We start from the raw sequence: 13809 nt of genomic DNA, 5'->3' as shown, positions 1-13809 counted from the left end.
AAACTATAGTTCCCAGGGTTTTCCACGACTGTCAAAAGGGTGCAATAGTGCTTTAAATGTATGGTGTGGGATATGTGACCAAAATGTTGGAATAGATGAAAAGGTGTGACACTGTTTCCTGGACCTGCCTCTGTTGGGATAAGAGTTTGCAGACTTTGAAGTGAAGCTAACAAGTGGCACAGGGAAAAAGAAGCGACAATGCAGCAGGTTGAGAGTGGAAAGTGGAAAGAAAGTGTAGAGTGGAAAGAAATATCGCACACATTCAAAACTCAGGAACACTTCATAATTCAGAATTTGGACCAAAGAAATAGTCTGAGAGCACATGATGCTGTTGGATCAACAGGGGCGGCCCAACATTAGGCAGAGGGAGGGTGTCTCAGGCAAGAAATGCTGCTAGAGCAGGAGAGGAGTGGCAAAGATTCCAACCCCTACCTAGGCCACAATCTCCACCCCTGCCTATATTATCTTCATCAGTCACCTGTAGTGTTTCCAGATGGATCTGGCCCTGCAAGGACAAGGTTACTGGTACCAGTTACTCACAAGGAAGAAGAACAAAGGAAGCATATGGGAAGCACTGGAATTTGCTTTTGAAGTGCCCCCTGAGATGCGGCAGAACGATAGCATTTACCTCCGTGTGGTAAAAATCTTCATCTGGTAATTCATGCATATAAATCATCTGGGGCCGGATCTACCACTAGACAGAGTGAGGCGGCTGCCTCGGGTGGCAGATACTGAAGAGACAAGAGTGGTGGCAGGGTGACAAAGAACAGAGAGCTGTGTGTGTTGTGCACAAACTGGTGTGCACCTCCGCAGGTGCAATGGGGAATGCCTGTCCCTTCATCAGGGTTGAAACAAGATTTAACTGCCAGTCTGGTCAAATTGTTAGAGAGAGAGAGAGAGAGAGAGAGAGAGAGAGAGCATGTGCCATCTTGTCCATCTGAGGGAGAAAAATACCTTGGGTCAAACCTGCAGGGAACTGTTTTTGAGAACATGTGTAAGCCAAGCTGTCTTGAGGGCTACCCTCACCACCTCCACCTTCAGTTGGGAACACTAGGAAGAATCCTGCACCCATATGTCTCCTGATTGTGTATAGTTTGTGCCTCCCCTATTATTAGTATTAGTATTTTGCCCTATACTCACAGGTCTCAGGGCAGCTCACAACACAAAAACCACAATATAAAAACACAAAATACGTAATACAAATAAAAACAAGAACAGCTCAATAATCCCCACCCTCCCCAACACATTTTAAAAGGGCATCAGATGCCAATCAGCTGAAGGCCTGGTTAAAGAGGAACTTTTTTTGCCTGGCACCTAAAGGTGTATAATGAAGGTGCCAGCCAAACCTTTCTGGGGAGAGCATTCCACAAATGGGGAGAATCCAATTGCTCTAATCTGCATCAGACATGGGTAGGGGACCAGTGTAGACGCCACGGATGCAAAGTAACTAAAGATGTGTGTACTTCATACATTTAAGGCACATAACTTCCCACCAAGAATCCTGGGAACTGTGGTTTAGTCCTCTGAGAGCTATGACTCCCCGCTCCTTTAACTACAGTTCCTAGGATTGGGGGGGGGGTGTCTTTGAGTGTATGGTGTGTACACAGCATAAATTACTTCTTCGTTTCATATTTGGAATTTTTTTCTTACCATCCAGGGAAATAACAGATACAAGAAGCATTTTACAAGGAAAAAAACCCAAACAGCTCTGTATTGATGACATGAGAGATGGCAAACAGAAGGTAGACAGGTTTTCAGGGCTTACACCCCTTCACCCACTCACGCAGGTCTTGCTTTTCACAGTGCTTTTTCCACTCCTTCCTGCAGAAGGCAAATTGAAGAAAGAGGAAGTCTGTTACCACAATGGCTATTCCTAAGGACAATTTTTCATGCATAGGGATCATAGCATTTTCTCAAACTACAATGAAGTTGCAGAACAAAGGAATTAAACCATAATCCATCATGGAATTAAGCATGGTTCAAGCCACTAAATTCAAGAGAATTCGAGATGCAATTCCAGCAAAGCACACTTACTAAGGGGTAAGTAGTGTTGGACTGACTGGGTAAACATTACTTTCTCAGTAAACATTCATAGGAACTGGTGGCTGGTGCACACACACACACACACACACACACACACACATACCGCAAGGCCTTTTGGTGATTTTCATAATGGATCTTGGACTGCACCATTAATTCATAATGTGCCATTTACACTGAAGGCTCCTGGCTTCCACCTACTGCCCAGTGCACAAGGGGTGTTCCCAGAATACACTGGAATTATCAGGTGCAAATTAGAGGAAGAGTCCTGGGCATTTAACAGTTATGAACAGGTGATAACTTTGGCAAGTGAAGCTTCTTTTGTCACTGCATAACAATACCTGCCAAATTTCACCTACACAGCTATTCAGAAATGGTCTGTGGTTTGCCCTGTTCTCCTTAACATCCAAGTAAGAAGGCTTCCCCTATTACCGTATTTTTTGCTCTATAAGACGCACCAGACGACAAGACGCACCTAGTTTTTGGAGGAGGAAAACAAGAAAAAAAATATTCTGAATCTCAGAAGCCAGAACAGCAAGAGGAATCGCTGCGCAGTGAAAGCAGCAATCCCTCTTGCTGTTCTGGTTTCTGGGATAGCTGCGCAGCCTGCATTCGCTCCATAAGACGCATACACATTTCCCCTTACTTTTTAGAAGGGAAAAAGTGAGTCTTATAGAGCAAAAAATACGGTAAGTTGGGTTTGTGTTAACATGACATCCTCACACCAGTGGCATTTTAGCTTGTAATTCCTCAGGAGAGTGATCTGCGCTATTTGTCTTACGTTTTGTTCTCTATGTGTTGAAAATATTGCACAAATAAATGCAACCAAACCTCCAAGTACACAAGAATTCCTGCATGTGTTAAGGAGCCCCATCTTTGGTTAACCACCTGCATCTTGATGACACGGTTACCAACTTTTTTCTGCCAGGGACCCTGTGCCTTTAGCTTCTGCATAGTAAGTTAGAAATCAGCAGCTGTGGGGGTTTTTGGAACGGCAATTCAGTGATAGAGAAAGCTTCAGCTATGGATTCCTGCCTGTTTCCAGGTTGTGAAAGGCACTCACAGGGGTGATAAGACTTGGCAACTCTACTAACTGGTTTCCTTGGATGCCTCTGACTTAGGTAGCAATATCCGCCCTCCCTTCCCCACAGGTGGGCGGGGTTTGCGGCACCGAGCGGGGCTCACCTGGGTGGGTGCCACCCACCTGCTCGAGCTGGCCTTTGACCCGCCCTTGGCCAGGGAGGACAATGGATGGCCAGCCGGGGGTGGGCCTAAGGCCAAAAGAAAAGAGGCCGGCTCCTTGGCTCAAGCCTCTTTTGCTGTTCTTCCTTCCAGGATCACCCTCCCTCAAATTAATAATTTCTTGCTTATTAATTTCAGCCTAGGTCAGCGATCTTCAATTTAATGATTCTTTCTTTACAGGCTAATATTTTGCATTCCAGGTCAGCGGGCGCTGCTGCGGTCGTAAAATGGTTGCTGTATTCAGAACCGGGAAGGAATTTTCTCTGCATTGGCAGGTTTTGCCTTCCCCATAGCAATTTCGTCACAACTTTGGTGGTTTTTAAGCCTTGGCAAGGTAGTCTTTAGTCTAACATCAAGTTGGGGGGTGCATTCATGCTCCCTCCCCATGCAGCGGCGCTTGCAGGGCCCGTTAAAGGGCAAAACCGGGAGTCCCTGGCCCTAGAGCGGCAGCATGTAGGTCAAACTCCCGGGACGAGGTCGGTGGAAGGGCATGCTGTGTAAGTTTGCGCTTTGCAGTCCCCTCTCACTGGGCCTCAACTGCCTGCATATCCTCAGCCAGGCGGGCTGATAGGGTTACCTGCCAAGGCCTGTGCCAAGTTTCCCACTTCTAAAATTCAATAAAGTTCGGGCCAATTTGAACCCATACTCTGGTCTCTTGTCTCATCATTTGGGATAATGGGTTAGGCACCACAGACAGGGTTTAGCACATGTGCCCGCAAGCAGAATAACATAAAGTGAGCTTCTTTACTCCATTATCCAGCTTGTTTGAAGCCAAATGATTGATCCAGCACTGAAATATGACAATTTATTAGATCAAGCAGTGGAACCAATGCTGTTGGACTCCGGATCCCATCAACCCCAGCCAGAAAGACCAATGGCCAGGATTATGGGAGTTAGTGTCCCAGCAGCTTTTAGAGGCACACAGGACCCCCATGTCTGACTTGGATTTTTTAGTTAAAAATAAATCAAAGCAGGCCTGGCTTCTGTGCCTTCAACAGCAGCCTGGCACACATAAATTAAGGCCAGGGAGAAGATGTTCCTGTCATAAACTGATAGGAGAAATGCCACCTGCTTGAGACCAGCATGTAAGGCTGTTATAAAAAGCAGTGGGGGGTGTCTGTCAAGACTATTTCAGCAGGAAAGAGAAATACAGCTACAGAGAGAGCAGATCGGTTTTGGTAACACTGGAACAACCAGGCGAGGGAGGTGTTTGCAGAGTTAGCCCCTAGAGGGCATTCAGCTAGGTGGGGAAACAGAAGATGCTCTCATACCAGGTCCCCATGCCTTGGGGATCTTTCACAATCCTCTTGACACATAAGATATCATCGTGAATATCAGTATTCAATAAATCTAGAAAAGAGAATGAAAATGTATGAATGGAAGGGAAAGTCGGCAATTATTATCACAGGGTTAGAATAAACTAAAAGACAAACTTAAGGCTAATTGCAGAATCAAATCTCCCTAGTGTTGCCACCTCTAACGACATCCTTTAGCAGCCCCCATGTAGCAGGAATGGAAGCAGCCCACTTAATCTCTCCCCATTCCTCTCATCAACAAGGGTGGGGGTCAGGGGTGCCAACTTGAATAAAATATTGGGGGGCCCTGTTAACTCTGCCCTGCATAACCGATCACATGATGCGACACATGCACATCATTTGAATGGCAATACCCAGTGCAAGTAGATAAATAAGTACCGCTCCAGCAGGAAGGTAAACGGCATTTCCGTGCGCTGCTTTGGTTCACCAGAAGCGGCTTAGTCATGCTGAGCACATGACTCAGAAAAACTGTCTGCAGACAAATGTTGGCTCCCTTGACCAGTAAAGCGAGATGAGCGCCGCAACCCCAGAGTCATCCACGACTGGACTTAATGGTCAGGGGTCCCTTTACCTTTACTCTATCTGAATGGGGGAGCTGCTTTTAGATAAAATTGCTGAAACAGCAAAGCTGACTGTGTGGATGTAAAAATCAGGGACAGGTCACTTTGCCCAGTTCCATCACAATGGCTAAAACGCTTTGTTACTAAAGATGGACAAATCTGTCAGTCTTCCATTTGCTTCCATGCTTAAATTCAGTTCTCCGCATCTCCACAACAGTATGCAATCACCACCACCACCACCACCATCATCCTTGTGAAAATCTGCCAGCATTTTAGTGCTTTAAGGGTTGTTGTTAGGTATTGCAACTAGATTATGAAGCACATGTAATGAGCGCTTGAAAGCACATTACAAAATATTAGGCACTTGAGCAGCTGCTAAAGTATTAGCAGCCAGCAGGTGGTGCTGTTGTAACATAACTTCGTTACCTGAATGAGCCAATTGTTGATGGATGTACCGGTAATTGCTGAAATGGAAAACCTTACAGTCCGCATGTAAAAATTAGGGACAGGACAGTCTGACTAGTTCCAATGTAATGGTAAAAACACTTGAATACAAACCAAATAGGGGTTTTTTGGAGGTGGAATAGGAAAAGCTCGGCATTTGCTCCTGAATTATCCTTGAACCAGCTGCCAGTCTTTTGCAGCCTTATGAAACGGCTTACTGGCATTCTGAACAAGAGTAAGATATCCTTTTTTTAAAAAAGATCATCTTCTGCCTACATTTTTGAGCTGGATGATCATGTTTGGATGTATTAGCATTTTAAATATAACAATATTAATTTATATTTTTGAGCTGCATTGTTGTGTTTCGAGGGATCAACATTTTAACATAAAAATATGAATTCAGCAATGTGTTATTACTGACAACACTAAAAATGTGCTTACTAACCTAAGAGGTATTATGCTATTAAATCAAGCTCTATTTTAATTTGAAAATATAAAACAAAAATGTCAGGAAAGGCCAGTAGTATGTATCCCAAGGACTGGGAGGCTGCGACCCTCCAAGTTTTTGCTTTAATCATCCCTCACTGTTGGCCATGTTGGGTTGGGGCTGGTGGTAGCTTGAACAACATCTGGACAGCACCAGGTTCCGCACCTCTAACATAGCATTTAGCAAGCTGTTCCATTTTCTGCAGCACCCCACCATTTTGCCTGTCCCCTCCAGCACATTGCCACCTGTAGCGGAAGAAGGCAGGAAGGAACTCACCTGCACAAGACATGGAGCAAAGGTTCTCTGAAAGGGTACCTTCATCTTTACACCACCAGCCATTGTTGATATGGAAGATGCCGTAGTCTTTAGTGCCATCCTTGCGCCTGTCAACAGCCTCTGTGTCAAAGCCAGTCTCAAAAAACGACATGCAGATCCCTTCAGGGAGAAGAATAGAAGTTACACTTTGTAGTAGCGGCCAATTTATTGTTCCAAAAAGGCTGGGGATGGGAGCAGTTGGAAAAGGAGGAGCTGCAATCCAGGGGCATAGCTGCTGCAGATTACTAAAATATAAATCACATTCCAAAAGACCACCAAATCATCACAAACTTTAATCAGATTTTCATTGGATTGATGTTTGCTCTGATTTAGCACTAAATTTGGAGAGAGTTTTTTGGGGAAAGTGGTGAGGCAAAGCAAAACAGCCTAGAACGCATGAGACAAGCGGAAAACCGCCCAAACAGAAGTGTGCACAAGCCCTCAGCCAAAATCTGCCCTTTCAGCTCAAAAACCGAGTTGCACATCTTCCGGGATGTGCTGCCAGGTGAATCAATTGATGTGTGCTGTAATCTCACCCCCCAAAAACACTTTTTTTAGGGTGCAAGAGTGCAGCTCCCAAAATGGCCGCCATGATCTCGTGTGAAAAAACAGGATGTCCCATTTTTTTCTGAGGCACTTGGTGGATATGAAGTCTTAGTTTCTCAAATACATGTAGGGAAGGAGACATTTGCTATTTTTGCTTTCACTACAGCACATTTTACAAATCATACAAGAATCCTCCAAATCTGGGGGAAGACAAGTCTTTACCAAGCCTCCAGGTTTCCCTCATGATGGTTGTCCTGTCAGGTCAGGGCCCAGTGGGAGCTTCCCCCTCCTCAGGTGAAAAGCAGGTCAGCTGTGGCTAGGAGAGCTGGGTGTGGGTGGGTGGATGTGTATGTATATATATATATACACACTGTATATACACTGTATATATATATATATATACACTGTATACACTGTATACACACACACACACACACACACACACACACGTGTGTGTGTGTGTGTGTGTGTGTGTGTGTGTGTGTGTATACAGTGGTACCTCATGTTAAGTACTTAATTCGTTCTGGAGGTCTGTTCTTAACCTGAAACTGTTCTTAACCTGAAGCACCACTTTAGCTAATGGGGCCTCCTGCTGCTGCTGCGCCGCCGCCACACGATTTCTGTTCTCATCCTGAAGCACTATTTCTGGGTTAGTGGAGTCTGTAACCTGAAGCGTATGTAACCTAAAGCGTATGTAACCTGAGGTACCACTCTGTGTGTGTGTGTGTGTGTGTGTGTGTGTGTGTGTGTATACCCTGCTGACTGGCATGTCCCAAGATAAATTTGGTGACTGAGGCAGCAAGTAACCTGAGGCACCATCTGCCAGGAATTTCCCCTGCAAGAGGCCCTGTAATGTACAGGTGGAAAACTTGCAATCCCCCAGACGTTGTTGCACATCAACTGCTATCATCCCTGCTCATTGGCTGAAGCTGTGAGGAGTCTGGAGTGCAACATAATCTTGAGGACAACAGGTTCTCCAGCCCTGCTGTAATGTAATTTGGGCTCTGACCTGTAGCTCAGACCTCAGGGGCATGTTTTATTCCTGGAAAAGCAGGGAAAAACACAGATGAAGCCTGAGAGGATATCTGTGGGAACTGGTGAAGCACCGATTGATTGCAACTTAAGAGGTGAAGAAAGTTCCATCTAGAAATTTGGAAACAAAGGTAGCTCTCAGATTGCTTTTGTACAGTGCTTTTCTTTAAGGGGGAAAAAGGTGCAGGTGCTGTGGACCTTTGAGTACCACCAGAAAAAAGCACTGCTTTCATGTACTGTCAAGTGACTCTATGGGAAAAACCCAGTCTAACATAGGATGAAGCTGTGCAGATCTACAACAGAACTGATAGACTCAGAATCTGCAGAAAACCCAAATTGCTATATGTTCTAATTCAGTGTTAAATACAGGATTTTCCTGGATGATGATGATGATGATATTTATACCCCACCCATCTGGCTGGGTTTCCCCAGCCACTCTGGGAGGCTCCCAACAGAACATTAAAAACAGAATAAAAATTCAAACATTAAAATCTTCCCTAAACAGGGCTGCCTTCAGATGTCTTCTAAAAGTCAGATAGTTGTTTATTTCCTTGACATCTGATGGGAGGGCGTTTCATAGGGCATGCGCCCTCTGCCTGGTTCTCACAGTGAGGGAATCGCCAGAAGGCCCTTGGCGCTTGACCTCAGTGTCTGGGCTGAACAATGGGGATGGAGACGTTCCTTCAGGGATACTGGGCCAATGCCGTTTAGGGCGTTAAAGGTCAGCACCAACACTTTGAATGTGGCAATGGAGAAAAAAAAAGTGCTCAGACACAGACTGGGAAAGCTTGGAACTGTGCCTAGAAAGAGCAGGGCAAAAGGCAGGTGTGGATGAGCCCTGTGTCAGATCTGTGTACCTTCCATTTGTGTAATAGAAATCTGCTTCCAGAGAGGATCATCTCATGTTGCCTTATGGCAATGCTGGCTCAGAGCAAGAATGGGAAGTAGAGAGGCATTCATTCAGAGAGGCATTCATTCATTCATTCATTCATTCATTCATTCATTCATTCGGTCTTCAGATAATGGAGTGCTTTGCGGGAGCATTCCGAAGAAGGAAGCTGGGACAGGTTTTAGGCCAAAGCAAATAAATTGCCACCCCCTTGTGGACATAGAGACAAGGAAATGATGTCTGGAAAGACCATGGTTGTTATCTCACTCCTTCCTCCCCACAACATTTGAAGTATGCTCTGCGTTGAGAAGCTACACTCACAGTTGGCCAGGCTGTACCCCTCATATCCATCCAGTCCGCTAACTTTCAGCACGTGGTACAACTCGCAGCGACCAAAGATCTTGGCTTGCACAGTGACTGCAAAGCAGGTGAGGAGGAGGGTCTGTAATAAGTGGATCATCGTCTTAGCTGCTTAAATGTGATGGGAGGGAGTTGACAAAACCTCAGAAGTTAACTCCTTTAGGGGGAAGCAGAAAAACAGGAAGGTTGGCTCAAACAGGGGACAAGAGACATAATGTTTTAAGAGTGACAGAGGTTGGAAACACCCCTGCCCTCCCAAAATAATACATTTTTTCTGCCCTGGGCAATCTCTGGGTAGGTTTTTCAGCATTGTTCAGTTTGTACCAGAAAAATGCCAGCTGGAATGAACACTTTTTGGCTAGTACCAATCACCCCCCAACACATTCCTTGGGATATTTATGAGGGATGAACTTATATACTGTGCGTATAAATGCCCATTTGAAGCTCTAAATCAACAGGGATGGGGAAACTGTTCTTGGACTCCAACTCCAATAATCCCGTAGCATTGGTCATGCTGGCTGAGGCTGACGGGAGCTGGAGTCCAACAACATCTGCAATAATAATAGCAATAATAATAATTTATTATTTGTACCTCGCCCATCCTGTGGGTTAAACCACAGAGCCTAGGACTTGCCGATCAGAAGGTCGGCGGTCCGAATCCCCATGATGGGGGTGAGCTCCTGTTGCTCGGTCCCTGCTCCTGCCCACCTAGCAGTTCGAAAGCACATCAAAGTGCAAGTAGATAAATAGGTACCGCTCTGGCGGGAAGGTAAACGGCGTTTCCGTGCGCTGCTCTGGTTCGCCAGAAGCGGCTTAGTCATGCTGGCCACATGACCCGGAAGCTGTACGCCGGCTCCCTCGGCCAGTAAAGCAAGATGAGCGCCGCAACCCCAGAGTCGGCCACAACTGGACCTAATGGTCAGGGGCCCCTTTACCTTTACCCCGTCCATCTGGCTGGGCCTCCCCAGCCACTCTGGGCGGCTTCCAATAAAGATTAAAAATACAAGGGCACACATTGCCCATCCCTACTTTAAACAAAAGGAGATGGTTGGGCTGAAGTACAAAGCTTTTCATCTATCTTTCCCTGACCCTTCAAATGAATCTAGCTCTCAGTCTCTTCCTTTGAGGTAGTAGGGAGAGAGCTGCATGTTATGTCAAAGCTAAGGCAAGGCACAGAGAAGCTGTCAGCTTTACCAAGTGTGCAATGTGCTTAGCCACCTTGTGATTTTGAGTTGGAAATACATCAGTATATCCCCTTCATGGATCACTGCCTTGCCGTGGCGAAGGGGCTTGAATAACTCAGAGAAGCTATGGAGCTATGCCGTGCAGGGCCACCCAAGATGGACACGTCATAGTGGAGAGTTTTGACCAAACGTGATCCACCTGGAGCAGGAACCGGCAAGCCACTCCAGTATCCCTGCCAAGACACGTGTGTTCGCCTGACAGCAGAACTGTTAAAGGGGCACCCTTATTACTGATTTTGAGTTGGAAATACATCAGTATCTAACTGTCCATCTTCCACTCATCCACATTATTTGAACACAAACAATGCCCTCCGTTGAGGAGCTGCATTCACAAATGGCCTGGCTATGATCTTAGGAATCTCATGTTATTTGTATAGTATGAATATGGAGATGAGGTTGCTTTTTGCAGAGGAAAAGCAGCAGGTGGGAGGAGGCCTGATTCACCCTTCCCCTAGGCACTACTTTACTCCTACTCCTTACTCCTGCTCCTTTCTTTTCCCAGCTTCATCAAAGGCCAAAAAAACAGCACAGCTGGAAGAAGAGTCTGAGGGAGAAAGTGGTAGGTAGGATTAGATATCACCCCTCCCACCTACTGCTTCTCCCCTTTCAGATGCTTCATCTGTTGGTTAGGACAGAGCCCGGCTTTGCCAATATAATGTGTATTTCTAGAATGAGATAATGTGGTGCTTGGTGATAGTGGGATGGTTTCAGAACCCAAGCAGCAGTGAAAGTCAACAGTGAGGAGTCATCTGACAATAAGGCAAGATCTGAGACTAGGCTGAACCACAGGAGAAGAACTGGCTGTGACAACTCTCTTCAAGGCACCCATTACTGTCTCAAACACCAATAGCTCATGTGACACTATGAAAAAGGCAGGAGACCAGGCCTAAGATCACAGCCTTTCTAGCAAGTGGCTGCTATGAGTCAATACAAAACTGCCAAAAACTAAAAGATAAGCAGTGTAATATGTACATTTGCCAATAAGTTGCCAAGTAATTTAAGACCATTTTAAGGAAAGAAATACAAAGCACCCAGCCTTTGCTGTTCATTTCAGGGCATTTGGATTCCTTGGCCTAGGAGCCCAAATGGTGCCAGATCAGTGGATGTAGCAGGTGGAAAGGAGGATGCTGAACCTTCTGCCCCTACTTTTCCCTTGCAAACCTCCCTGCACCATGAAACAAATATACCTTTGGAATCCCGCCCAGGGTAAAAGCATCTGGCAGAGGAAGTAACCAGGGGAAATCAGAGCGTAGGGGCAGTGTTAGGCAGCACCTGCCCACCCCATCTGTGAGGTGAGTCCCAACCTCCCTTGCTGCTTTTCAGCTTGTAGACGACAAGCCAGGTTTCCACACCCAGCCCTACTGCCAGCCACATGTTGCAAGGCCCAGATTAATCAGGCAAGATACTACCTGAACTTTTCTTCCCTAGATCTTCCACAGGGAAAAGAAGCTAACAAAATGGCTAAGCCTAGCAGGTAACTCTACTGATCTCTATTTTTTATTTTTGAACATTTATTTTACGGAAAAAGACGGGGGATACTTTAAATAGCTACATACATAATAAATGAAAACAAATACGAACTCTGGGATGGAATGCCCAAAAGGTCTGTGATTCTGAACCAGTCTGGAATCCTTATGCCCCATCCAGTTCCCAGTTTCTGTGTTCAGACCTTGCTCAAGTGACTGCTTCATATTCCACCAGAGGACAGGGATGGCTAGCTCCAGAGGGTAGCAAGGGTGGGCATCTGCTGGGAACCCAAGACCAGCAAGGGGCCCCTTGCCCCCATTTACATTATGAGCACCCAAAATACTGGTGGTAGTGTGTGGGAATTCCTGTTCTGTGCAGCTTAAGGGGGTCCACTGAAGGTACCTTTCTGGAAGACACACACCCCTTAAATCCTGGGAGAGGAATAGATATAAATGGCAGCAATATTCCCAACAAGAGTTGAAATAATAATAATTATTATTGTTTATACCCTGCCCTCCCCAGCCAAGACCGGGCTCAGGGCGGCTAATACCAAATATAAAAACAATTGATTAGAATACAATGAATTTTAAGAGCGTTTGTTGGAATTGCTCTCTTTTCTTATGCATTGTAAAATGAAGACAAATATCAGAGATGTGGTTGTCCTCTCTAAATGACATGCTTCCCCTCAAACTTCCCAGCAGATGGAGCTGCAGGGCAGCTTCCAGAAAGCAAAAGCTAGTTACTGTTCCCAAGTCCCACCTAGGTATCCCCATCACCCTGTTCAGCTCACGGTTTGCAAGAAGAGGATGAGATCCTGCCAAGCTGGCCAGGGAAGCAAGGATGTCCTTCTTCACAAGGGGAAAAGCAGAGTGGGAGAGGCCAGGGAAGCCACCGTGGCTTTTGCATGGAAGCTGCTGCCATCAGGTTCTGACCCCTCTTCCTCTTCCATTTAGAACTTTCGAGGAATTCCAGAACTTCCTGAAAACTGACTATGAGATCATTTCATCGGAGGACACAGGAGGCCAACCCAAAGGCACTGTTTGCCACAAAGAGCACCTTCAGGTGCAAAGAGCAGGCAGGGCAGGAGTGGTGGGGGATTGGGGGTGCTCCACAGGAAAATATTGTGGGCCTCAATCCAGATCTAGCTGCTTTGTCTTTAAAATTAAGCATGCTGTTAAAAAGAGTCTGAAGGTGTTTTGGCTATTAGATCGCAAAGCTAGCTGCCAGTCATATATGTTAATAATAATAATAATAATGATAATAATTTTTATTTATACCCCGCCCTCCCCGGCCAGAGCCAGGCTCAGGGCGGCTAACACCAGTAAAATTACAATAAAAGCATAATAGGGGAAAAAAACAAACCAATTTAAAATACAGGTTAAAATGCAATTTAAAATTCAGCCTCATTTTATAAGTAGCCCATAAATCAAACCGTAAGGGGAAAGAAACAGAAGGGCCAGACTGAGTCCAAACCAAAGGCCAGGCAGAACAGCTGTCTTGCAGGCCCTGTGGAAAGATGTCAAGTCCCGCAGGGCCCTAGTCTCTTGTGACAGAGCGTTCCACCAAGTCGGGGCCAGTACAGTGGTACCTCGGGTTAAGTACGTAATTCGTTCCGGAGGTCCATTCTTAACCTGAAACTGTTCTTAACCTGAAGCACCACTTTAGCTAATGGGGCCTCCAGCCGCCGCGCCGCCAGAGCATGATTTCTGTTCTCATCCTGAAGCAAAGTTCTTAACCCGAGGTAATATTTCTGGGTTAGCGGAGTCTGTAACCTGAAGCATATGTAACCCGAGGTACAACTGTACTGAAAAGGCCCTGGCCCTAATTGAGACCAATCTAACCACCTTGCGACTTGGGATCTCCAAAG

General features: G+C 45.8%; 1 protein-coding gene and 1 long non-coding RNA gene across 3 annotated transcripts in view; one reads left to right on the top strand and one right to left on the bottom strand.

Moving 5' to 3' along the window:
• Positions 1-1692: 1692 nt before the first annotated feature.
• Positions 1693-12897, bottom strand: LOC310752965 (lysozyme C, milk isozyme-like). 2 transcript variants are annotated; one of them, XM_083594160.1, is made up of 5 exons: positions 12702-12897; positions 9193-9388; positions 6366-6524; positions 4554-4632; positions 1693-1821 (listed from the first exon to the last, which is right to left on the bottom strand). In XM_083594160.1, the coding sequence occupies exons 2-5, from the start codon at positions 9329-9331 to the stop codon at positions 1755-1757; spliced, it is 444 nt and encodes a 147-aa protein (XP_083450286.1). In that variant the 5' UTR covers positions 9332-9388; positions 12702-12897; the 3' UTR covers positions 1693-1754. The 2 variants fall into 2 exon arrangements, with proteins under 2 accessions (XP_083450286.1, XP_083450285.1); XM_083594159.1 differs by having other exon boundaries at positions 12733-12894.
• LOC310753020 overlaps positions 2572-13809 on the top strand; it is a 62443-nt gene continuing 51205 nt past the window's right edge. Inside the window, exon 1 of the long non-coding RNA XR_014543067.1 lies at positions 2572-2729. This is a non-coding gene — a long non-coding RNA (uncharacterized lncRNA). The remainder of the gene's footprint in view (positions 2730-13809) is intronic.

This window comes from Podarcis filfolensis, assembly GCF_964270895.1.
Source record: "Podarcis filfolensis genome assembly, chromosome: 17".
Classification (NCBI taxonomy): domain Eukaryota; kingdom Metazoa; phylum Chordata; class Lepidosauria; order Squamata; family Lacertidae; genus Podarcis; species Podarcis filfolensis.
Note: the sequence above shows the minus strand (reverse complement) of the source record. Positions and strands in the feature narration are given on the sequence as shown.

Coding starts and splice junctions, on each gene's coding strand:
- LOC310752965 (XM_083594160.1), bottom strand. CDS start 9,331: ATGATCCACTTATTACAGACCCTCCTCCTCACCTGCTTTGCAGTCACT. Junction 6,525..9,192: donor GGGGTACAGCCTGGCCAACT/GTGAGTGTAGCT, acceptor TTCTCCCTGAAG/GGATCTGCATGTCGTTTTTT. Junction 1,822..4,553: donor CCCCAAGGCATGGGGACCTG/GTATGAGAGCAT, acceptor TGCCTTCTGCAG/GAAGGAGTGGAAAAAGCACT.